Source organism: Salvelinus fontinalis, chromosome 42, assembly GCF_029448725.1.
Source record: "Salvelinus fontinalis isolate EN_2023a chromosome 42, ASM2944872v1, whole genome shotgun sequence".
In the NCBI taxonomy this organism is placed as follows: Eukaryota; Metazoa; Chordata; class Actinopteri; order Salmoniformes; family Salmonidae; genus Salvelinus; species Salvelinus fontinalis.
The window spans coordinates 5512362-5539307 of NC_074706.1; the positions used below are offsets into that span (position 1 = coordinate 5512362).

General features: G+C 46.4%; 1 protein-coding gene across 5 annotated transcripts in view; it reads left to right on the top strand.

The window, feature by feature from the left end:
• LOC129841403 (serine/threonine-protein kinase DCLK2-like) overlaps positions 1-26946 on the top strand; it is a 116035-nt gene that overhangs the window by 24879 nt on the left and 64210 nt on the right. For 4 of the 5 annotated variants that reach the window (XM_055909665.1, XM_055909666.1, XM_055909667.1 and 1 more), the window contains exons 3-6: positions 20758-20887; positions 24042-24149; positions 24416-24469; positions 26024-26118. In XM_055909665.1, coding sequence (XP_055765640.1) covers positions 20758-20887; positions 24042-24149; positions 24416-24469; positions 26024-26118 — 387 coding nt within the window. The remainder of the gene's footprint in view (positions 1-20757; positions 20888-24041; positions 24150-24415; positions 24470-26023; positions 26119-26946) is intronic. The other variant, XM_055909664.1, reaches the window with a different exon arrangement.

Genomic DNA, 26946 nt, shown 5'->3' on the forward strand with positions numbered 1-26946 from the left:
GAATCTCGTCTTTTTTTCATCCACCTTTTAACTTAAATCCACCTCACACCCTCCAATGACATGGGGACATTATTTTGTGGATTTCACTTTGAATTCACTTTAGTTGACAACTCAACCAAATTCATTTGCATGTTAATATACTTGACAATGACATCCATTTCTAGTTTGTTATTATTCTAAATTGTTATTCCTCAATGTACCAGTCTAGATGGAAAGAGGCAAAAGTGTGTGTGTTTGTGTTTTCATGTGCGTGTTCAGATAGAATGGGGAAAGCTGTTTTTGAGTGCCCTTCGGCAGGAATGGATTAGTAAGAATGAAAAGGCTGAATCACTCTCAGCCTGTTGGTGCAAACCATCACAAAGCCCCCACGTGGCGCTGCATGCCATGGGGAGGAGGGCTGTGGTCTTCTGCATGGAGCTGCACCCTGCGTGATAAAGCATGGCATCACCTCACATGATACGCTCTTAACCATGATGACCTTATGACCTCAATACTGAGGGATGTTGTAGTGCAACAAAGATCTGTTTTAGAATATATTACATCTATATATTATGTTAAATCGCTCCACCATTTTCCTTGTTGCTAAAATTCTATTAGTTTGCCTTATTTCAGTTTGTGTAGAGAATCATTGTACCATCTAAACTGCTGTGAAATATAATTTTCATAACCACAAATAATGTACTTCCAGCTGTTTGAAGCTGGTGTACAAAACCGAAAGTAAAAGTCACAAAAACGAAATTTAGGAATGGAAGCATAGAAATAGCACACATAGAACAGATCTACTGTTTCTTAGACTTGCTTTCAATGAGAATGACAGATCTATAACCCATATTTATATGTGAATTTAAAAAAGTATTATTATTATACAAAAAAATGTATTAGCCCTTTTTCGTGGTATCCAATTGGTAGTTAGTCTTATCTCATCGCTGCAACTCCCGTACGGACTCTGGAGAGGTGGACGTCGAGAGCTGTGTGTCCTCCGAAACACAACCCAACCAAGCCACACTGTTTCTTGACACAATGCTCACTTAACCCGGAAGCCAGCCGCACCAATGTGTCGAGGGAAACACCGTACACCTGGCGACCGTGTCAGCGTGCACTGTGCCCGGCCCGCCACGCCACAGGATTCGCTAGTGCGCGATGGGACAAGAACATCCCTGCCAGCCAAACCCTCCCCTAACCCGGACGATGCTGGGCCAATTGTGCGCCGTCCCATGGGTCTCCCGGTCGCGGCTGGCTGCGACAGAGCCTGGACTCGAACCCAGAATCTCTAGTGGCACAGCTAGCACCGCGATGCAGTGCCTTAGACCATTGCGCCACTCGGGAGGCTTCATATTGCAGCGTTAACTGGAAGATGCTGTATTGTTCATTACGTTATTACATTTACATTACATTTACATTTAAGTCATTTAGCAGACGCTCTTATCCAGAGCGACTTACAAATTGGTGCATTCACCTTATGACATCCAGTGGAACAGCCACTTTACAATAGTGCATCTAAATCTTTTAAGGGGAGGGGGGGGGGGGGGGGGGGGGGGCAGAAGGATTGCTTTATCCTAGGTATTCCTTGAAGAGGTGGGGTTTCAGGTGTCTCCGGAAGGTGGTGATTGACTCCGCTGTCCTGGCGTCGTGAGGGAGTTTGTTCCACCATTGGGGTGCCAGAGCAGCGAACAGTTTTGACTGGGCTGAGCGGGATCTGTACTTCCTCAGTGGTAGGGAGGCGAGCAGGCCAGAGGTGGATGAACGCAGTGCCCTTGTTTGGGTGTAGGGCCTGATCAGAGCCTGAAGGTACTGAGGTGCCGTTCCCCTCACAGCTCCGTAGGCAAGCACCATGGTCTTGTAGCGGATGCGAGCTTCAACTGGAAGCCAGTGGAGAGAGCGGAGGAGCGGGGTGACGTGAGAGAACTTGGGAAGGTTGAACACCAGACGGGCTGCGGCGTTCTGGATGAGTTGTAGGGGTTTGATGGCACAGGCAGGGAGCCCAGCCAACAGCGAGTTGCAGTAATCCAGACGGGAGATGACAAGTGCCTGGATTAGGACCTGCGCCGCTTCCTGTGTGAGGCAGGGTCGTACTCTGCGGATGTTGTAGAGCATGAACCTACAGGAACGGGCCACCGCCTTGATGTTAGTTGAGAACGACAGGGTGTTGTCCAGGATCACGCCAAGGTTCTTAGCGCTCTGGGAGGAGGACACAATGGAGTTGTCAACCGTGATGGCGAGATCATGGAACGGGCAGTCCTTCCCCGGGAGGAAGAGCAGCTCCATCTTGCCGAGGTTCAGCTTGAGGTGGTGATCCGTCATCCACACTGATATGTCTGCCAGACACGCAGAGATGCGATTCGCCACCTGGTCATCAGAAGGGGGAAAGGAGAAGATTAATTGTGTGTCGTCTGCATAGCAATGATAGGAGAGACCATGTGAGGTTATGACAGAGCCAAGTGACTTGGTGTATAGCGAGAATAGGAGAGGGCCTAGAACAGAGCCCTGGGGGACACCAGTGGTGAGAGCGCGTGGTGAGGAGACAGATTCTCGCCACGCCACCTGGTAGGAGCGACCTGTCAGGTAGGACGCAATCCGAGCGTGGGCCGCGCCGGAGATGCCCAACTCGGAGAGGGTGGAGAGGAGGATCTGATGGTTCACAGTATCGAAGGCAGCCGATAGGTCTAGAAGGATGAGAGCAGAGGAGAGAGAGTTAGCTTTAGCAGTGCGGAGCGCCTCCGTGATACAGAGAAGAGCAGTCTCAGTTGAGTGACTAGTCTTGAAACCTGACTGATTTGGATCAAGAAGGTCATTCTGAGAGAGATAGCAGGAGAGCTGGCCAAGGACGGCACGTTCAAGAGTTTTGGAGAGAAAAGAAAGAAGGGATACTGGTCTGTAGTTGTTGACATCGTAGGGATCGAGTGTAGGTTTTTTCAGAAGGGTTGCAACTCTCGCTCTCTTGAAGACGGAAGGGACGTAGCCAGCGGTCAAGGATGAGTTGATGAGCGAGGTGAGGTAAGGGAGAAGGTCTCCGGAAATGGTCTGGAGAAGAGAGGAAGGGATAGGGTCAAGCGGGCAGGTTGTTGGGCGGCCGGCCGTCACAAGACGCGAGATTTCATCTGGAGAGAGAGGGGAGAAAGAGGTCAAAGCACAGGGTAGGGCAGTGTGAGCAGAACCAGCGGTGTCGTTTGACTTAGCAAACGAGGATCGGATGTCGTCGACCTTCTTTTCAAAATGGTTGACGAAGTCGTCTGCAGAGAGGGAGGAGGTGGGGGGGAGGGGGAGGAGGATTCAGGAGGGAGGAGAAGGTGGCAAAGAGCTTCCTAGGGTTAGAGGCAGATGCTTGGAATTTAGAGTGGTAGAAAGTGGCTTTAGCAGCAGAGACAGAAGAGGAAAATGTAGAGAGGAGGGAGTGAAAGGATGCCAGGTCCGCAGGGAGGCGAGTTTTCCTCCATTTCCGCTCGGCTGCCCGGAGCCCTGTTCTGTGAGCTCGCAATGAGTCGTCGAGCCACGGAGCGGGAGGGGAGGACCGAGCCGGCCTGGAAGATAGGGGACATAGAGAGTCAAAGGATGCAGAAAGGGAGGAGAGGAGGGTTGAGGAGGCAGAATCAGGAGATAGGTTGGAGAAGGTTTGGGCAGAGGGAAGAGATGATAGGATGGAAGAGGAGAGAGTAGCGGGAGAGAGAGAGCGAAGGTTGGGACGGCGCGATACCATCCGAGTAGGGGCAGTGTGGGAAGTGTTGGATGAGAGCGAGAGGGAAAAGGATACAAGGTAGTGGTCGGAGACTTGGAGGGGAGTTGCAATGAGATTAGTGGAAGAACAGCATCTAGTAAAGATGAGGTCAAGCGTATTGCCTGCCTTGTGAGTAGGGGGGGAAGGTGAGAGGGTGAGGTCAAAAGAGGAGAGGAGTGGAAAGAAGGAGGCAGAGAGGAATGAGTCAAAGGTAGACATGGGGAGGTTAAAGTCACCCAGAACTGTGAGAGGTGAGCCGTCCTCAGGAAAGGAGCTTATCAAGGCATCAAGCTCATTGATGAACTCTCCAAGGGAACCTGGAGGGCGATAAATGATAAGGATGTTAAGCTTGAAAGGGCTGGTAACTGTGACAGCATGGAATTCAAAGGAGGCGATAGACAGATGGGTAAGGGGAGAAAGAGAGAATGACCACTTGGGAGAGATGAGGATCCCGGTGCCACCACCCCGCTGACCAGAAGCTCTCGGGGTGTGCGAGAACACGTGGGCAGACGAAGAGAGAGCAGTAGGAGTAGCAGTGTTATCTGTGGTAAGCCATGTTTCCGTCAGTGCCAAGAAGTCGAGGGACTGGAGGGACGCATAGGCTGAGATGAGCTCTGCCTTGTTGGCCGCGGATCGGCAGTTCCAGAGGCTACCGGAGACCTGGAACTCCACGTGGGTCGTGCGGGCTGGGACCACCAGGTTAGGGTGGGCGCGGCCACGCGGTGTGAAGCGTTTGTATGGTCTGTGCAGAGAGGAAAGAACAGGGATAGACAGACACATAGTTGACAGGCTACAGAAGAGGCTACGCTAAAGCAAAGGAGATTAGAATGACAAGTGGGCTACACGTCTCGAATGTTCAGAGAGTTAAGCTTACGTTGCTAAAATAAAATAAAATAAAAGATCTGATTGACTAAAATGATATAGTACTGCTGGCTGGTGAAGTAGCCTGGCTAGCAGTGGCTGCGTTGTTGAAAGTGAAGCTGGCTAGGTGACCTCGACAATTTCTCTAAATTTCTCTAAACTACACAATTATCATGGATACAAGGACAGCAAAGACAACTAGCTAACACTACGCTAATCAAGTCGTTCCGTTGTAATGTAAGTTTCTACAGTGCTGCTATTCGGTAGAAGTTGGCTAGCTAGCAGTGTTAGCTAGCAGTGTTGGCTAGGTAGGAGGACGGCAGCGCGGCAGGCGAAAATAGCTGGCTAGCTAACCGATAATTACTCAAAGCTACACAATTATCTTAGATACAAAGATAGCAAAGAAAACTATGTAGCTAGCTAACACTACACAAATCAAGTCGTTCCGTTGTAATGTAATCGTTTCTACAGTGCTGCTAATCGGTGGCTAGCTGGCTAGCTAGCAGGGTTGACTACGTTACGTTAGGACGAGAATACCTGGCTAGCGAACCTCAGCGAGCCTCGATAACTACACAATTATCTTTGATACAAAGACGGCTATGTAGCCAGCTAAGTAGCTAGCTAAGATCAAACAAATCAAAGATAGCAAAGACAACTGTGTAGCCAGCTAACACTACACTAATCAAGTCGTTCCGTTGTGATGCACTCGTTTCTACAATGCTGCTATTCGGTGGCAAGCTGGCTAGCTAGCAGTGTTGGCTACGTTGCGTTACGTTAGGACGAAAATAGCTGGCTAGCGAACCTCAATAACTACACAATTATGTTTGATACAAAGACGGCTATGTAGCTAGCTAAGATCAAACAAATCAAACCGTTGTACTGTAATGAAAATGAAAATCAGACCGTTGTACTATAATGAAATGTAATGAAAAGTTATACTACTATTCGGTAGACGGTGGACGTTTGCTAGCTGGCTAGCTGCTGGGCAGATAGCAGTGTGGACTACGATAGACGACGAAATACGATAATTGCGCAATTATCTTTGATACACAGACGGCTATGTAGCTAGCTAAGAAGAAATTGCTAAGGTTGGACAAATTAAACCATTGTACTATAATGAAATGTAATGAAATGTAATGAAAAGTTATACAACCTGCAGAGCGAATGCAAATGCGACCGCTCGCTCCAAACCGGATGTCTAGGTTACGTTATTGTAAGATAATGGCCTCGGACTTGGAGTGGATCTTTCATACTGGAATTCATTGTCAGTTTCTACAGTTTCTAGTTGTCTGATGAATTGGTATTGATGAGTATGACGTCTTGTCGTTTCTGACGTTTCTTCTTGCCGTTAGTGGAGATGGTATTTGACGTTAGATAGGGATTAGTTGAGGGGAACCCCCCTTCACCCCTCCCCTTGTAGCTAGAGGGTACAGACACACAGACCCCTGTTAGGCAGGAGTTGTTTTGAGGGCCAAGTGTGGATTAGAGAGCAGAGCACCATTTAGGTCAACAGCCGTCTAGGAATGTGTATGTGACAATACATTTTTTTTTCTGTACTCATTAGTAGTGATGCACCGATATGACATTTTTGGCCGATACCGATATCCGATATTTTCCTTGACGAAAAACCTGATACCGATATTTAATATTTGTGGGGCCTTTTTAAGCATTCTAGTACAGTTAAATAGTTAACACACATGGACGCAGCGGTCTAAGGCACGGCATCTCAGTCCAAGAGGTGTCACTACAGTCCCTGGTTCGAATCCAGGCTGTATCACATCCGGCCGTGATTGGGAGTCCCATAGGGCGGCGAACAATTGGCCAAGCTTTGTGCGGGTTTTGGCCGGGGTAGGCCGTCATTGTAAATAAGAATTTGTTCTTAACTGACTTGCCTAGTTAAATAAAGATTACACACACACACTGACCAAAATTAATTTTCTTGGCATTTACGTATGTCCCCATTACCAGTAAAACATAATCAAAACCTATTTCTTACGCAGTACGACTTTCCTCAGTACGATATCCTCGACGACCCACTGTGCTGTCAGACTCGGCATGCTCATGGGGCTGAAATCGCTGGTCCAAATGTCAGTCGTGAAGCTAATAGCAGTGACACAATGTTATTTTTATTTTTACAGCAGTGACGCTGTTACTATGTTACTCCGGTAGGGCAACATCTGAAAAATAGCGCACTTGGTAGTGTGTACCGGTGCTCGACCAGTCGGCGAAAGCCAACATCACCCACGACAGAGAACGGTTGATTGTCAAGGGCAATGAATTCCATTATCTTGTCGTTAATGGATTTCGCCTTTGAGTTGTCTCGGGGAAATTGTCTTACTCTCACAAAAATGCTGTGTTGCACGTGTAGTGCAAAATTTGACGTGGCGTCATTATGCCATGTACCTACGTTATACAGTGGGGCAAAAAAGAATTTAGTCAGCCACCAATTGTGCAAGTTCTCCCACTTAAAAAGATGAGAGAGGCCTGAAATTGTCATCATAGGTACACTTCAACTATGACAGACAAAATGAGAAAAAAAAATCCCGAAAATCACATTGTAGGATTTTTAATGAATTTATTTGCAAATTATGGTGGAAAATAAGTATTTGGTCACCTACAAACAAGCAAGATTTCTGGCTCTCACAGACCTGTAACTTATTCTTTAAGAGGCTCCTCTGTCCTCCACTCGTTACCTGTATTAATGGCACCTGTTTGAACTTGTTATCAGTGTAAAAGACACCTGTCCACAACCTCAAACAGTCACACTCCAAACTCCACTATGGCCAAGACCAAAGAGCTGTCAAAGGACACCAGAAACAAAATTGTAGACCTGCACCAGGCTGGGAAGACTGAATCTGCAATAGGTAAGCAGCTTGGTTTGAAGAAATCAACTGTGGGAGTAATTATTAGGAAATGGAAGACATACAAGACCACTGATAATCTCCCTCGATCTGGGGCTCCATGCAAGATCTCACCCCGTGGGGTCAAAATGATCACAAGAACGGTGAGCAAAAATCCCAGAACCACACGGGGGACCTAGTGAATAACCTGCAGAGAGCTGGGACCAAAGTACCAAAGCCTACCATCAGTAACACACTACGCCGCCAGGGACTCAAATCCTGCAGTGCCAGACGTGTCCCCCTGCTTAAGCCAGTACATGTCCAGGCCCGTCTGAAGTTTGCTAGAGAGCATTTGGATGATCCAGAAGAAGATTGGGAGAATGTCATATGGTCAGATGAAACCAAAATAGAACTTTTTGGTAAAAACTCAACTCGTCGTGTTTGGAGGACAAAGAATGCTGAGTTGCATCCAAAGAACCCCATACCTACTGTGAAGCATGGGGGTGGAAACATCATGCTTTGGGGCTGTTTTTCTGCAAAGGGACCAGGATGACTGATCAGTGTAAAGGAAAGAATGAATGGGGCCATGTATCGTGATATTTTGAGTGAAAACCTCCTTCCATCAGCAAGGGCATTGAGGATGAAACGTGGCTGGGTCTTTCAGCATGACAATGACCCCAAACACACCGCCCGGGCAAGGAAGGAGTGTCTTCGTAAGAAGCATTTCAAGGTCCTGGAGTGGCCTAGCCAGTCTCCAGATCTCAACCCCATAGAGAATCTTTGGAGGGAGTTGAAAGTCCGTGTTGCCCAGCAACAGCCCCAAAGCATCACTGCTCTAGAGGAGATCTGCATGGAGGAATGGGCCAAAATACCAGCACCAGTGTGTGAAAACCTTGTGAAGACTTACAGAAAACATTTGACCTCTGTCATTGCCAACAAAGGGTATATAACAAAGTATTGAGAAACTTTTGTTATTGACCAAATACTTATTTTCCACCATAATTTGCAAATAAATTCATTAAAAATCCTACAATGTGATTTTCTGGATTTTTTTTTCTCAGTTTGTCTGTCATAGTTGAAGTGTACCTATGATGAAAATTACAGGCCTCTCTCATCTTTTTAAGTGGGAGAACTTGCACAATTGGTGGCTGACTAAATACTTTTTTGCCCCACTGTATAGTTATGCACGTCAGCTTTGACATCGGTTTTGCACATCAGCGTTAAACCAGACATCAGGCTGATGCCGATGTTGCCATTTTTAGCTAATATTGACCAATTCCGATAAGTTCACCGATATATTGTGCATCCCTACTCATTAGTATACAGCACCATCTGACAAACAGGTTAAATATTCCCACCTTCGGTATTGTAGAAGAGTAATGCACCATACATACAGTATAGCATGCCACCATGATGCCCAAATTCAATTGGGTGACGAGTTTATGATAATTCTGGAGAGTGACTGTACTGTAATCCCATCACACTTTTCATTTCCTGAGTAAATGTGTGGCTCTGTGAAGGATAGTATCGATATGAATCAGAGTGTGGAGACCACAAACGGCCAACTTAATTGGCTTCATGTGGAGACGGCGTGCCTGGTGTCAGTGCCCACTACGGGGGAGAAGAAACAACCCTCCACACCTGGCAGATGGCACCCAGACCCTGTCAGCCCTAACCCAGGAGAGAGAGATACAAAGACCACCAACATTCCCGTTAAAGCAACAGAACCAAATCAAAAACATGAGCTGGCGCACACCCAGAGAACATTATTCTATGTAGCGGTGCTGACTAAAGGTGAAGAAACTGTAACCTATGAAAATAGAGTTGCACACTGTATATATAAATCACCAGCGTTTCAGCATCACCGTTCCTCCTTCGGGGTGATGTCATGAATGCTTGAACCAGGTTATGTAGACAAACGGTGCAATTAGTGCAACCAATGACAATAGTGAGGGGTGTGTCATAATTATTAACTTAATTTGAATGAATTGAGTGAAACTGTTAAACAATAGTTTATAGCATATTGAATATATTAGGCTATTATCATATGGAAACATACATATTGTACATAATATTAACATCAACATACATTATTGTTTAATTCAATGTCACATATATATTAAACTGTTTCCTATTTCCTATTTGTTGTTGTTACATGTAATCTTTTGGTTCAACATAATGCATAATAAGCATCAACCGGGGGAACATATTGGGTGCATGCTGATAATCTGTAGAAAGAATATATCCATGTATAAGACTTGTTCATCAAAGAGAGAATTTTTAATAGGAAGGGCCTGAGATCAGTCAATATTCAGACCACTAGGGTTCAATGTTTTTAGATAGGATATCCAGTAAGCAACAAAACAAAACCGCCGTTTTCTCTCTGACACTGACATCACCATCAACCAGACAGTGTACAACAGACAAGCCAAAAAGCAAGCACGCAGAGGACAGAGTGAGAGCGAGAGAGCACGTGGCTGATGGCCGGCCCAAAACGTGCAGCACTTCTCTGGTGGTTGGGAGCCCATTGTTTGACTGTGATGTCATTGTCAACACCATGTTTTGTTTGTCCAGCCGGACTAGCCCGGGGCTGGAGGCCATTCTTCTTATCAGCATCCCTGTGAAGCTGACTGCGGCTCTGGGATAGTTTACGCTCTGAAATAACTCAACAGCTGATCTGGGCCCGTATTCAAAAGAGTTTCAGAGTAGTGCTGATCTAGGATCCGGTCCCGCCTGTCCATTTTAATCTTATTTAAAACTGATCCTATAGCAGAAATCCTGCTCTTGTGAATACAGGCCCAGAGCCCAGCCCACATACTGTTTAGGCTTAATCACATAATCATATTCACCCACTGTTCTCAGTACATTACCCTAATGGTTAATATCACAAAGGATTATGTCTTGTACGTTGATATGAATGTACATAATATCCAAAACAGATGTAATGGTGTGACGCTGATGTTAGTGGGCCGCGCATAAGCCTGTTTTTCATTTGAGTATGGCAGAGTTGTTTTGTCTGACACGTGCATCCCTGGCCTGTCAGCTGGACTGGAGAGGGCTGTGATGTTTAGGTGAACAGACAGACAGTGTTGTCCAGTGTGCTTCTACAGTATTTGATAGCGGAAGCAGTATCGTCAGACTTCCTCCACACGGGACACAGATCGCTTCGTGGAGGCTAGATCAGAGGCTTATTCGACAACGTTCAACATTACACAACGTACACATAAGAAATGTATTGTAGAGTACCTAGAAAATCGAGACTCATGTTATCTCTATTAATCCTATTTCCATCTACGTTTTGTAATGTTGTACCACAGTAGAATAGACCCCTGGGCTCCATCATTATGCTAGTGGGAGGAGAGCGGGAGTGGAGGAAGAGGATGAGTGAAAGGAAGGGGGAATGGAGGAGGGGCAGCAGGGAGGCTCAGGGATTCTGGAGGAGGTGAGGAACAGAGGAACGGAGCACGACTCAGGCGTGGGTAAAAACTGAGATTCGTGAATCACACTTGAGACTGGTGTGCTGACTCATAGACTGAAAGTACATGGGATTAAGAATGTTTTACTGTGTTACTGAGAATGGTAGCTATAGTAGTACCGCATCTGTTTGCGTAGTTCATAAAGTAAATGTATAACTTCATGCTTTAGTTTAATTTAGTGTAATTTGAAAAGATTCTCTAATATCGGTGAAGCCAGAAACCCCACTCACAGCTGCATTTCAGGAAGTATCAATTATTAACGCAGCAATTTTCTCCACTACAACATCCAGCCAGCTACCCTCTCCCTCCCTCTCTCTGCAGGGGATGGGGGTGACTGTGTGCAGATCAATCAGTACGGCGTGTGCAGGAAGATGTTTTCACTTTGCATGCTGCAGCACTAGCCTGAGCCCCGCAGCCTCTCATCTCCCTGTATTAGGGTATAGGATCAGAGGGGGTGTACTGTATTAGGGTATAGGATCAGAGGGGGTGTACTGTATTAGGGTATAGGATCAGAGGGGGTGTACTGTATTAGGGTATAGGATCAGAGGGGGTGTACTGTATTAGGGTATAGGATCAAAGGTGGTGTACTGTATTAGGGTATAGGATCAGAGGGGGTGTACTGTATTAGGGTATAGGATCAGAGGGGGTGTACTGTATTAGGGTATAGGATCAGAGGGGGTGTACTGTATTAGGGTATAGGATCAGAGGGGGTGTACTGTATTAGGGTATAGGATCAGAGGGGTGTACTGTATTAGGGTATAGGATCAGAGGGGTGTACTGTATCAGGGTATAGGATCAGAGGGGGTGTACTGTATTAGGGTATAGGATCAGAGGGGGTGTACTGTATTAGGGTATAGGATCAGAGGGGGTGTACTGTATTAGGGTATAGGATCAGAGGGGGTGTACTGTATTAGGGTATAGGATCAGAGGGGGTGTACTGTATTAGGGTATAGGATCAGAGGGGGTGTACTGTATTAGGGTATAGGATCAGAGGGGGTGTACTGTATTAGGGTATAGGATCAGAGGGGGTGTACTGTATTAGGGTATAGGATCAGAGGGGGTGTACTGTATTAGGGTATAGGATCAGAGGGGGTGTACTGTATTAGGGTATAGGATCAGAGAGGGTGTACTGTATTAGGGTATAGGATCAGAGGGGGTGTACTGTATTACGGTATAGGATCAGAGGGGGTGTACTGTATTAGGGTATAGGATCAGAGAGGGTGTACTGTATTAGGGTATAGGATCAGAGGGGGTGTACTGTATTACGGTATAGGATCAGAGGGGGTGTACTGTATTAGGGTATAGGATCAGAGGGGGTGTACTGTATTAGGGTATAGGATCAGAGGGGGTGTACTGTATTAGGGTATAGGATCAGAGAGGGTGTACTGTATTAGGGTATAGGATCAGAGGGGGTGTACTGTATTACGGTATAGGATCAGAGGGGGTGTACTGTATTAGGGTATAGGATCAGAGGGGGTGTACTGTATTAGGGTATAGGATCAGAGGGGGTGTACTGTATTAGGGTATAGGAACAGAGGGGGTGTACTGTATTAGGGTATAGGATCAGAGGGGGTGTACTGTATTAGGGTATAGGATCAGAGGGGGTGTACTGTATTAGGGTATAGGATCAGAGGGGGTGTACTGTATTAGGGTATAGGATCAGAGGGGGTGTACTGTATTAGGGTATAGGATCAGAGGGGGTGTGCTGTATTAGGGTATAGGATCAGAGGGGGTGTGCTGTATTAGGGTATAGGATCAGAGGGGGTGTGCTGTATTACGGTATAGGATCAGAGGGGGTGTACTGTATTAGGGTATAGGATCAGAGGGGGTGTACTGTATTAGGGTATAGGATCAGAGGGGGTGTACTGTATTAGGGTATAGGATCAGAGGGGGTATAGGATCAGAGGGGGTGTACTGTATTAGGGTATAGGATCAGAGGGGGTGTACCGTATTAGGGTATAGGATCAGAGGGGGTGTACCGTATTAGGGTATATGATCAGAGGGGGTGTACCGTATTAGGGTATAGGGTCAGAGGGGGTGTACCGTATTAGGGTATAGGATCAGAGGGGGTGTACCGTATTAGGGTATAGGGTCAGAGGGGGTGTACCGTATTAGGGTATAGGGTCAGAGGGGGTGTACCGTATTACGGTATAGAGTCAGAGGGGGTGTACCGTATTAGGGTATAGGGTCAGAGGGGGTGTACCGTATTAGGGTATAGGGTCAGAGGGGGTGTACCGTATTAGGGTATAGGGTCAGAGGGGGTGTACCGTATTACGGTATAGGATCAGAGGGGGTGTACCGTATTACGGTATAGGATCAGAGGGCGTGTATTGTATTAGGGTATAGGATCAGAGGGCGTGTACTGTATTAGGGTATAGGATCAGAGGGCGTGTACTGTATTAGGGTATAGGATCAGAGGGGGTGTACTGTATTAGGGTATAGGGTCAGAGGGGGTGTACTGTATTAGGGTATAGGGTCAGAGGGGGTGTACTGTATTAGGGTATAGGGTCAGAGGGGGTGTACTGTATTAGGGTATAGGGTCAGAGGGGGTGTACTGTATTAGGGTATAGGATCAGAGGGGGTGTACTGTATTAGGGTATAGGATCAGAGGGGGTGTACTGTATTAGGGTATAGGATCAGAGGGGGTGTACTGTATTAGGGTATAGGGTCAGAGGGGGTGTACTGTATTAGGGTATAGGGTCAGAGGGGGTGTACTGTATTAGGGTATAGGGTCAGAGGGGGTGTACTGTATTAGGGTATAGGGTCAGAGGGGGTGTACTGTATTAGGGTATAGGGTCAGAGGGGGTGTACTGTATTAGGGTATAGGGTCAGAGGGGGTGTACCGTATTACGGTATAGGATCAGAGGGGGTGTACTGTATTACGGTATAGGATCAGAGGGCGTGTATTGTATTAGGGTATAGGATCAGAGGGCGTTTACTGTATTAGGGTATAGGGTCAGAGGGGGTGTACTGTATTAGGGTATAGGATCAAAGGGGGTGTACTGTATTACGGTATAGGATCAGAGGGGGTGTACTGTATTAGGGTATAGGATCAGAGGGGGTGTACTGTATTAGGGTATAGGATCAGAGGGGGTGTACTGTATTAGGGTATAGGGTCAGAGGGGGTGTACTGAATTAGGGTATAGGATCAGAGGGGGTGTACTGTATTAGGGTATAGGATCAGAGGGGGTGTACTGTATTAGGGTATAGGATCAAAGGGGGTGTACTGTATTAGGGTATAGGATCAGAGGGGGTGTACTGTATTACGGTATAGGATCAGAGGGGGTGTGCTGTATTAGGGTATAGGATCAGAGGGGGTGTGCTGTATTAGGGTATAGGATCAGAGGGGGTGTGCTGTATTAGGGTATAGGATCAGAGGGGGTGTGCTGTATTAGGGTATAGGATCAGAGGGGGTGTGCTGTATTAGGGTATAGGATCAGAGGGGGTGTGCTGTATTAGGGTATAGGATCAGAGGGGGTGTGCTGTATTAGGGTATAGGATCAGAGGGGGTGTGCTGTATTAGGGTATAGGATCAGAGGGGGTGTGCTGTATTAGGGTATAGGATCAGAGGGGGTGTGCTGTATTAGGGTATAGGATCAGAGGGGGTGTGCTGTATTAGGGTATAGGATCAGAGGGGGTGTACTGTATTAGGGTATAGGATCAGAGGGGGTGTACTGTATTAGGGTATAGGATCAGAGGGCGTGTACTGTATTAGGGTATAGGATCAGAGGGGGTGTACTGTATTACGTTATAGGATCATGTCACTGCGCAGGGATGTGACTCAGATCTCAGAGGGGAGATACTGCTGGCTGTCTGAGTGTGTAAGAGAGATGCCTGCAGGGCTGAGTTCTCTGTAGTCTGGTGTGCCAGAGTTCAGTTGTCTACAGGGGAGTTAGGCTAGTCTTTAGCTACAGGGATTTCACCAGCAGGCAGCAATACTAGTGTTTTTATGGAGCAAGAAGCTCTCTGACATTTAGATTTTGTTGTCACTGTTCTCGGAGCTATTCGCCTTGACTGAGGAATAGCCATTTTTCTTGAGGTGTCGTAATATAAATTGCCACTCATTAAGTATGTATCATGTTATATTGCCGTGGTTTTCCATCTAAAAGGCCTGGTAGCAGGGAATCCACAGTGACACGCTCTGCTCTGTTAAAGGTTTTCAGAATGAATGTTCCCTCAACTGAGATTTGAATGTAAGCGAATTACTTTGACTGGTTTCTGCTGGCTGCTGCCGTTGTCTGGTCTCACTGAGGAAGGCCTGATGAATACTAAAGCCAGCTCCTTTTTGCAGTTGTTTGGTGGTTTAGGCTTTTCAAAAGCCACCTCCGTATAGATTTGAGGCCAAGTGGAATTTGCGCTGGTAAAAAGCCTACAGTGTTTAGCTGCTAATCGCTAGTCTTAATTCAGCGCAGCTAGCTAATGATGAGTTTAATTTTCACCCCCTAGCTCTGTGTTTCCTCTCCCTCCATCTCGTCAAAGGCTGGTTGTCTAACATGAGGGAGGAGAGTTACCACTCTAATCTAAAGTAATTAACCAGTAGTCTACCAGTAGTCTACACGCCACTCACAGATTAAGCAACAGTTTACACCGTAGAGTAACTAACTAGCTCATCAGTCTTAAAAAGAGGAATACAATTATCATACATTTGTAATGAGGAGGATTCATTTGCATGTTCGTACTTATGGTGTGTAGCCTACGGGTATGAATAGTTTATAACCCGTGTGAGGACAACCCCAATATCCCACAATGCACTCTGTCCTGACTCCTGTCCCATGGTGCTGTGCATTGCAGTACGCTACCACGACCTTGCTGAAGGCAGCAGGCACAGAGTTTCCCTCTCTCTCGCTCCTTCGAAACTACCCCCCTCCTTTTCCCTCCCTCCTTGCTCTTCTCTCTTGCATAAACCAGCTCTCTCTCCCAAACCATCCCTCTCTTTCTTCACTCCCTCTCTCCTCCATTCTGGGAGATCCCACCCCCTCTCACCCTCTTATTACTGTCACCCTCCCACCCCATGATGCTGTCAGGCCTGTGGTGATGATGATGACGATGACAATGGGGTCTCTATTTTCATCCTCACTCCCACTGCAGCGCCTCAGAGTACACCCACTAATGGACCCGCTACCACCTTCATTATGGAAAGGGAAGTAAGCAACGATCAAGAGCTGTAGCCTAGTCTACTCCACTCACCTTTTATGAGAACCGCTGTCTTGCTTTTCAGTTGATGAGTATCTTTTTCTCGGTGAAAGAGTGCTGACATTCCAGCTCTGTTTCAAGACACAAAAGGTCTCGTGATGTTCTGTATAGCTTGTCCTGTATGAGAGCTGGGTAGGATTCTTTCTGTCCCACAGTGGTTGTTAGCTCAATGGCCTTCACATCTGTCAGTTCAGTCAGAGTCCACGTCCCTTTCGGGGATAATTTAGCCCAATTCTCCATTGGGTGAAAGGGATATTTTCGCTCACATCAATGTCAAATCAAATGTTATTGGTTGCATACACATATCTAGCAGATGTTATTGTTTCTCTAGCTCCAACAGCACAGTAGTATCTAACAATACACACACATCTAAAAGAATGGAATGAAGAAATTAGGATGAGCAATGTCTTTTTTGTTGATGGTTATCCAAACATGCTGTCTTCTAGCAAGTAATAACATCATCCTGAATGTTTTAATCTGTTTAAATTGTTATTTTATAGCCCACAGCATGAGCCTGACAATGATGGATTTTTCACATCAATATTCTCATAGGAACATCCCATTGTCAATCTAAATGCCAACCTCATAATGGAACCACTAGTAAACAGTCGTTAATTAAATATCAAATAACATATTTTAGTTCTGACTTTCTCATACAACAGCAGCTGTTTTAGGGGGTGTGTTTTGCCCCCCAAGTCCTCAAGCCATATTTCTCTCTGTTGCTGGGTCGGCCAGGGCAGAATAGTAGAGATGGGGAGACCAGAGGCAGAGAGGGATAGACAGAGAACAAGGAAAAGTCCAAATTAGAACAAGTGTGTGAGATGGGAGGGCAAACTGAGGTTACAGATGTCACCCCAAAGAAACACAGACACACACACATAAGATGAACACACACGCACCAAAGACACACACCCCAAAGACACACAGCCACAAGATCCCCCCCCCCCCCTCCCCCAAACGATTAATCTCCCTGATAGGACTAATTCAACCTGACAGGGTCTGTGTGCCATTGGCTGTTGTTGATCCTGGCAGCGGTTGTCAAGGGAACACAAACATCAACATGGACTATGAGGTCTGACATCCTTATCCTGCCTTATTAATCTGTTCTCTACTATTCCCCCAGACGGTACCGTGGCCTCAGTATGCACTTAGAGAGGTTGCTCTCCAGAGGATGTGATCGGCAAAATTGGGACGGTGCTTCTTCTGGCAAGCTGTAGGAGCAGACATTGTGTACACAACCTTGTATAAAGACCTCGCTTATCCCTTCTTTCTCGCCTCTCTTTCTGTGAGTGTATCCCCCTTATCTCCATCTGTCCTTGGCCTCCTGGGAACCACAGGCCATCTTAAATGACCCACAGTGATCTACAGTAGTCCTATTCAGCCTCCGGGAGGCTGCCACGATAGTAGCCAGGCCTGAAGCCTCCTGGACAATCACATCGCCCCACTGTGGGGTCGCCACAGTGGTTTCCCAGGTGGCAATCAATTCCAGGGGTGATACAAAATCACCCTGTCTAATTCACTCTCCTCTCTGACAACTAAAAGGTGAATTCAGAACAGATTAACTAGTTCCTCTTCTGTGGTCAAATTGTCAAACGTCTGTGTGAAAGTGAAAAGAGTTGGGCTTGTGTTGTGTACTGTACCCATAATAGTGTCGTATTGCTTTTCCAGATCCCAGAGATCCCCCCCCCCCCCCCCCGCACTGTCACCAACGTCTCCTGTCCTGTTTGCTGGTGTCATCACCACTGGCCTGTACCCAGGCAGGGGACACGGTGACAAGGCCACCTCAGCAGTCTGAGGCTGCTGGTTGTCACACACCGTGTCCTCATAATGCAGACTATGTCTGGACTGTACAGAGCTCAGCCCTGGATGGATGGAAAACTACTGGCTTTTCTAACCCTAGATCTGCAGTGTTCTAAACTTCACTATTATGTCAGCTTATGCTTATGGCATTAGATTCTGAGAATATTTGATGTGTCACTGTGAGTCTGCATATTTAGAATGTTTTACATGAGTCTGTAGTGTGTTTGGTGTGGATCCCAGGAAGAGTATTTGCTGTGTTAGCAGCAGCTAATGGGGATCCTAGTAAAGTACTAATACTTGGCAGTACCACTGAGCAGCTTACGACATTAGCTTATATGGTTTGTCCTTTTCATTAACAATGTACTCATGGTACTGGACTTAATCCATGGTGCATGTACACTATCACATCTCATAGGATCAGTAGCCTGTAGGTTACATATGTGTTGTGAAGGCATTCATCCAATGGGAAAGATCATCAAAGGCAGCTGAAGTGTTCCAGCAATGTCTACTGCTCCCGGTCTTAAAGCCGTCGCCATGACGATGCCAACATATGGCTAGTTGTCCGGGTTATCAGCTGCTCAGTGTGAGTGATCCCGGCTGAGGAATGGCAGCCATTTCAGCTATGCCACCCAAGAGCCACTGCCTGCCAAACACATACGCCTCCTCTCACCTCACCGCTCTCTGTCAGTCTCTGTTTGTCTCTCTCTGTCTGTTTATCTCTCTTTGTCTCTGTCTCCTGTCTGTCTCCTGTCTGTCTCCTGTCTGTCTCCTGTCTGTCTCCTGTCTGTCTCCTGTCTGTCTCCTGTCTGTCTCCTGTCTGTCTCCTGTCTGTCTCCTGTCTGTCTCCTGTCTGTCTCCTGTCTGTCTCCTGTCTGTCTCCTGTCTCCTGTCTGTCTCCTGTCTCCTGTCTCCTGTCTCATGTCTCATGTCTCTGTCTGTCTCCTGTCTCCTGTCTCATGTCTCTGTCTGTCTCCTGTCTCATGTCTCTGTCTGTCTCCTGTCTCCTGTCTCTGTCTCCTGCCTGTCTCTGTCTGTCTGTCTCTCTCAGCCTCCAATGGCTATTGATTTTGATTTTGCCTCACAACACACTGCCAAGTCAAGTCATCCATTCATGTATTAAGTCAGCATGACAGAGTTTCTGGCTGAGCTCTAAAAATGATGTGTTGGAATGGAGGAGATTTGGAATCTGTATTGGAAGAGGATTTTGGTCAATGTTTTATGATGGCTGTTGCTGTTTTGAGTTTGCATAATTATAAATCTGCAGTCCTGAGAGAAAAGGTCCTCCAGCAGACTGCTCTCCATCTGCTCCAGAGTCCAGGCCCACCACACACAGTCCCTCTTCCACTGCCTCAACCCCCAAGCTTCTGTGGCTGTCCCATCTGCCTACCTCACTGGCTCCAACCAGTCAACCCTCTCTCCTCTCTCCCAGGGTATGAGTGGGATGTGTGGGGGTGAGATGATGATGATGATAAAGGAATCCCCTTCCTGCCTGTCCACCCACTGATACTCCCTGCCTGCCTGGGCTGAATGCACTACCACAGTAATGCAGAGGAGCTTGTGTGTGTGTGTGGATAAGTAATGTAGGCGCAACTCCCTCCTGCTTTGTGCGATTAAATCATGGTAGCTATCGATATTACATGAGAGAAAGGAGAGGTGGAAGGCAGGTTGACGTTTATTGTCATGAATCTTGCCCTGGAGGCAGAACTGAGAGATGTCCGCTAGATGGGCCAGCTGCAAGTCAAAATGAATGTAAGGTTAGGGTTAGGCATTAGGGCTAGCAGTGTGGTTACGGTTAGGTTTAGAATCATGTGCCAGCTAGTGACCAATCTGCAGAGCTGCCTCCAGGGCAAGATTCATGACGAAAAACACTAACCTGGAAGTGGAGAGAAGACAAAATGGAGATGGAAGGTGAAAGAGAGAGAGATAAAGAAACAGTCTATGCAACAGAAATGCTTGCTGCAGTGATTTCCTCACATGACAGTGTATTTAGACTCTGCAGTACTTTATTGTTGGGATATTTTGACCCTCAGCTCTTTGATGTAAGCTGTAAAGTGTTGCCTCGTCCATTGTGGCACTGAGCTTAGCAACCATGAAAGAGCTATCACATCACAGACAGATTTTAATTGGGCTGTTCGAGCGAGCCGTCAGCATGTAGCGACTCACACACACACACACACACACACACACACACACACACACACACACACACACACACACACACACACACACACACACACACACACACACACACACACACACACACACACACACACACACACACACACACACACACACACACACACACACACAGTGATGCGAGGAAAATAATGAAATACCACAGACATCCTTCAACAACATGACATGTATTATAATAATGTCCCCTTCTTCTCCTCCAGTTGTACCAGAGTGGGATCCAGCTATAATATAATGGTGTTTAGTAGAACCATCTGAAAGACTATGTCCTGGAGAGTGGGATGTTCACACAGAGATGATGCAATAGTGAGTACAATAGGGTGTGAAACGATTGGATTCCCATTTGGCTTCTGTCTGCATATTAAATGGCGGATGAGCTACTGTTTCTACAAATGAAATGAGTTGATTCTCCACAGAGATGCATAGCATGGGTACACCCCAACAGACCTTTAGAAGATGTCTCGCGAGGGCCCATAATATTTCTATAACTAGTGCCCAGAGTTTTTCCTCTAAACTCAAGGACCTACACATGATTCCTCTTCTAGCTTACCTTCCTCTGCACATCTCACTCTCTCTCTCCCTCTCTCTCCCTCTCTCTCCCTCTCTCTCCCTCTCTCTCCCTCTCTCCCTCTCTCCCTCTCTCCCTCTCTCTCTCCCTCTCTCCCTCTCTCCCTCTCCCCAGATCACCTGTCTCCAGGACTTCTTCGGCGAGGACGACGTGTTCATCGCGTGCGGCCCAGAGAAGTACCGCTACGCCCAGGATGACTTCCTGTTGGATCACAGTGGTAAGGCTTCTGTAGCCTTTGTGACTGGTAGGCCTGACTAACTAAATCTAACATCACCTGTATGTTGTGAAACCTTGGTCTCTCTCATAGAATAGATGTAGATTCCTGTTCTAGTGTCTATATTTCTATGGCCTCTCTGTCCCAAACCTTTCCTCCCTCTTTCCTTCCTATTTCCTTCATAGGGTGCGTGGGACATGCCAGGTCTCCCTCGGCAAAAAGGTCTTCTGACCTCAATGGGACTTCCTGGTTAAATAAAGGTCATAAAAACTTCACACTATTCCCTATAGAGCCTCCATAGGGCTCTGGTGAAAAGGAGTGTATTCTTTTGGGAATAGGTTGCCATTTTGGACGCACCCCTCCTTTCTGTCTCTCATAGTATAGTGTAGCTTCCCTAAAGAGATGTCAATGCCAAACCACTTTCCCCTTTTCATACTAGAAGTCAGGATGAAGTGTGTCTGAACGGTGTAACATGATAATTATCTGTCAACCATACAATAGTGAACGTTAATTTTCTCAGTTGAATGAGACTCATAATTGTTCTAAAAGTGGTTCCGGTGACTCGTGATACTTAATCATGACGCTAACATAGTGTGATCATCACTCAACATCTTCAGTCATTCCTCTCCTCCAAGAGGAGGAGACTATTGATTACAGTATGTGTGAGACTATCGGTCTGAACACACAGATTCCTGACTTCTGTAGGGGAAAGTGGCTGCAGTCACATTTTGTATGGTGTGGTTGTAGTAGTACATTCCATTCCAGGGTTCTTCAGTGAATGTCATTATGTGAATATGTACCATCCCCATGTTGAGAAGAAGACATTCTTGAAAATCACTTAAAAGATGTCCGCAGCGATACCCCCTACTGCAGCAGGATATGGCCTCTTTAGTCCAAAGCTAACCCATTGTTATCTTAAGCAGGCCGATGTCAGTACAACTCCTCTGCAGTCCCCTATCCTCTGTGCTAGATAAGGTGGAGACAGGATGTACTGTATATAAAATCCAAACAGACTAATTTTAGACATCTCTCCAAACTTTTCCCAAGGTTCTAGCCACATCCTGTTTTCTTAGTGTTGCTCCTGTAACATAACATTTAAAGCTGCAATATGTCACTTTTTGGACAACCTGACAAAATTCACATAGAAATGTGAGGTATAGATCTGTCACTCGCATTGAAAGCAAGTCTAAGAAGCGGTAGATCTGTTCTATGTGCTCTTTCTATATGGCCCATTAAGTTTTCTTTTTTGTCTTTTTACTTTCGGTTTTGTACACCAGCTGAAAATATATTTCACAGCAGTTTATATGGTACAATGATTCTCTACACTATACTTGCTTGTTTTTTCACAAACAGAAATTAGGTAAACTATTAGAATGTTAGCAACAAGGAAATGGCAGAGTGATTTCTGCATAGTGCATCTTTAAAACACACACACAGGTGTAAACAGTGTTTGTTCTAACGATGAGTGTTTAGTTTCTTCAGCTGAATCTGTTCTTCAGTTGTCTTAGCGCTTCCTTGTCCTACTTCTCCTGCCATGCTCCATTTTGAAGAATTAGGTCTTCTCAAAAACAAGCGTTTGCTCTAGGTTCCGCTTTTCAGCTGCTAAGTCTTTGCAAAGTGTCTTACAGGAGTCCCAAGGGGCTGTTGCACTGTCAGACTCAATTGTGGAGAACAGTGTCAAATCCAAACACGGTTTAGGGAACGATATAAAAAGTCAACACTGCAAGTAAACAAACGTGCATGGTACAGTAGCTTGCATTGTAGTAAACAGAATCGCACCTGGGGTCTGCTCCAATAACAGGCTTGGGTCATGTCCACTTTATAGGGAATCAGTTGTCTCCAATTGGCCACAGCTGGTTGGTACCTCCTCTGTGTTCATGGTGTCATAATAGCATCTAACACTGTAACACCCCCCAATTAACAGCATCTGACAGGAACCCAGACAGTTTAACCACTAGTCTCATTACAGTAACCAGTCATATGCTGCTCCTGAATGCAGCTCGCTCTGTCTGCTGTCAACGCTGCTAAAACAAGTCTGTATCACAGGAGGTTGGTGGGACCTTAATTGGGGAGGATGTGGTAGCGGCTGGAGCGGGATCAGTGGAATGGTATCAAATACATTGAACACATGGTTTCCATGTGTTTGATACCATTCCATTCACTCCGTTCCAGCCATTATTATGAGCCGTCCTCCCCTCAACAGCCTCCACTGTTTTATGTGTCTGTGCAGCACCACTAAAACAGTTGAACCACCAACCCCGTTACCCCGACACCTACTGCTCCAGCAGCGCAGCTCTGTCAGCCGGTGCACGCACCTCTGTGAAACGCTACTGTCACGTTCCTGACCTGTTTTCTGTTGTTTTTTATGTGTTTAGTCAGTCAGGGTGTGAGTTGGGGTGGGCATTCTATGTTATGTGTATCTATGTTGGTTAATGGGTTACCTGATATGGTTCTCAATTAGAGGCAGGTGGTTTACGTTTCCTCTGATTGAGAGCCATATTAAGGTAGGTTGTTTCACATTGTTTGTTGTGGGTGGTTGTCTCCTGTGTCGTATATGTTACCACACGGGACTGTATCGTTTGTTTGTAGTCGTGTACCTGTTCGTGCTTTCTTCGTTATATGTAAGTTCACATGTTTTAGGTCAGTCTACGTTCGTTTGTTGTTTTGCAAAATTATCAAGTGTATTTCGTGTCAGTGTTCGTCTTGTCTAATAAATCATTGTCATCATACCTCGCTGCACATTGGTCTTCCGATCCCTCTCTCCTCTCCTCGTCCGAGGAGGAGGAAGAGCTAGAGATTCGTTACAGCTACTAACACAACGGCGTTGGTAGCAGCGCAGCAAACACGATAGCGTAATTACCACAGCTTGTGAATTTTTCATGGAGTTATGACGCGCACAGAGCCACAGACGATTGCACATGTGGTGTTCGTTTAGAAAAAGCAAATGCTTAACTGAGTTTTTTTTGTGGAATGCTCTGCGTGAATTAAGCATTCTTAACTTCTTGAACACTCCGTACTTAATGTTTTCTCAAAGAGAGCCAATTATATTGTAGAGCTAGTTCCTAGCTGAGGCTATTTTAGAATAGTTTGACTGGAACACTGGGGACTCTATTGAATTGTGCTAGATAGGAAATGAGGTCGGTGTGTGAGTGTGGTTTTAACCCTGTCTGTGTTGTCTTCACAGAATGTCGGGTGCTCAAGTCCTCATACTCTGCTCGCTCGCCCACTCCAACGAGGGCTGCTGGGAGCAAGAGCCCTGGACTCTCACGCCGTATCAAGTCCCCTGGCATGGGTATACACATGCATGCACGTACACACAAACAAACACACACACAGTTATTGGGTGATGGACTGAGTAACTGATTTTCATCTGACACTAACTAGTGTAATCACCTCAAAAAGAGTTGCAGGAATTTGGCAGGCTACAGGCCATTTGGCCAATTACCAAACATTTATTTTAAGCTCAGTTAGAAATTGATTATGAGGCTTTAAGTTGGACATTGAAACCTCAAGCTGTAAAATAGTTTTTTGCAATTCTCTCTCTCTTTCTCTCTGCAGTAAGAAGACCAATCCATTACTCCACCAGTAGCCAGTCTCCTGTTAAATCCCCAGGTAAGCCTGTTGACATCCTGCACTGCCCACTCTATTGGCCCATTACCCAACCACAACAAACCACTCATTTTTGTCTAGCTAGCTATCATTACTAGGACCTTGAGTTTTCCCCTGAGCATGAGGCCTAACCAGGAATAACTCCTGGCCTTAATCATCACCACAATATGTTAACAATAATCACTACATGAGTCTTTCTCAGAGGGCACCAATTAAACCCTTTTGAAGTTCCTGAATGCTTGGAGTCTTGGTCAGTGCACCCGTGGCCTGAGGTTGACCTTGTGGCTAACGGGGCCCTGTGAGAGGTCTAGTTAGTCTCTTTCAGACCAGTATATTGTAATGTCAGTCAGACTCCTGCTGTGTAGGGAAGTGCCATAAATTACTCTGAAGGAGCTCTGCTCCACTGTGGACCTCCCTGGCCTGCCACCCTGACCCAAGACTATTTCAAGATCTCTGGATATCTCTCTCTTTCTCCCCCTCTCTTTCTCTGGCTCTTGCTCTCTCTCTTTTTCGCTCTCTATTTTTCTTTCCCCTCTTCCTGCCTCTGGCCCAGAAACTCTCTCTGGCTTCTGCAGTATGCATCTAATCTGAGCACAGACTGGTGCAGGACTGGCTGATACAAACCCATGTACTAAATTAGCCTCAGTGCTTTAGTCTTCAGCTGCTTTCACTGAGCCCTTCTAATTGAATTGAATAATCACATCAGTTGTCTGGCATCACATTCCCTAGTAGGTGCTGTACTGTATTGGTGGTTCTGACTGTCCAGATTGGTTGTCTTAGGGAACGGGTACAGCGTGTGGCAGTGTACCTGCCAAGAACCTAGAGTGTGTGGCAGATGAGGCCTTTCACAGAAATACACTACCATTACCAATACAGCCGACTTCTCCAAAGAAAGGCCATGTCTGGCCCTGTTGTTTGAGGAGAGGACTGTTTGTGACACAGGGAGGTTCCTGGAGGTAGGCTGCTTGAGGTACCCTTGAACCCTCAGGGTCGTAGCTTTCGTGTGGCCTTAGCTGCAGACAGATTATCCAGGCAGCCTGCGGAGGCACCTGGGGTGACCCTGCGTGTCTGTCTGCTGGAGCCAAACACAACCTGCTTCCCCCCACAGGGGACCGGACAGGAAGTTGGACAGTCACACGCAGTTCTAGACACGAAACGCCACAATACACCTGAAGAAAATCTAGCACTCATATGGACTTGAATTCGTAGTGGAGAACTGTTAGTACAGAGCTTTGTCACTCAAGTGAAAGTAAACCCATTCAAAGTGAACTTTGTTGTGTCACACATGGACTTCCTGCCCTATCGTATATCACTTCCTGTGATAGAGGCATTTCCTTTAGTGTTCAAAGAAATTAAGAAAAATAGAATACACAATGTAATAACAGTAATACACTTTTAAACAGCCACATCTCTCCAGAGCAAAAAGGACTTCCTCTCTCGTTTGCCCTTCCCCACATCAGCACATCCTGTTGGGCCAACCCTAGCCCTATCATTGTCTTACTATGGCTTCCTCCCTCTCTCCTTCTCTCCTTTTCTCTCTCTCTCTCTCCTCTCCAGTCAATGGTGTCCCCAGCAGTACGATCTCCACCCCCAAGTCCACCAAATCCAACAGCTCCTCCCCCACCAGCCCCCGAAGTATACACAGCTTCAAGGTAAGTCACTCTCACACACACACCACCTATAATCTCTAGAAAAGGATATTGTACGGTATGTACCTGTATAGGAAGAGTGATTGTATATTTAGACATATGCTATAAATAACCATATAGTAGCAAATTATTTTTTAAATTTTATTTATTTATTTATTATAAATTTTATCCCATTTTCTTTCCCAATTTTCATGGTATCCAATCGCTAGTAATTACTATCTTGTCTCATCGCTACAACTCCCGTACGGGCTCGGGAGAGACGAAGGTCGAAAGCCATGCGTCCTCCGAAGCACAACCCAACCAAGCCGCACTGCTTCTTAACACAGCGCACATCCAACCCGGAAGCCAGCCGCACCAATGTGTCGGAGGAAACACTGTGTACCTGGCCCCCTTGGTTAGCGCGCACTGCGCCCGGCCCGCCACAGGAGTCGCTGGAGCGCGATGAGACAAGGATATCCCTACCGGCCAAACCCTCCCTAACCCGGACGACGCTATGCCAATTGTGCGTCGCCCCACGGACCTCCCGGTCGCGGCCGGCTGCGACAGAGCCTGGGCGCGAACCCAGAGACTCTGGTGGCGCAGTGCCCTAGACCACTGCGCCACCCGGGAGGCCAGTAGCAAATTATTTAACCTCAAGTGCACTAGTTCAGGAATAGTGGTTGGCCAGAACACTTGAATCTGTTGACAGTGGAGACAACAGCACTTCTCAAGATGATTATTACAGTTTGGCAACACTTACACCGTGTTTACTTGGCAGGTCCATAACGTTTGATAGAACTTAGTTACTCTGAAAGACATCACAAAATAACGTATTGAAAAGAAAGATTGATG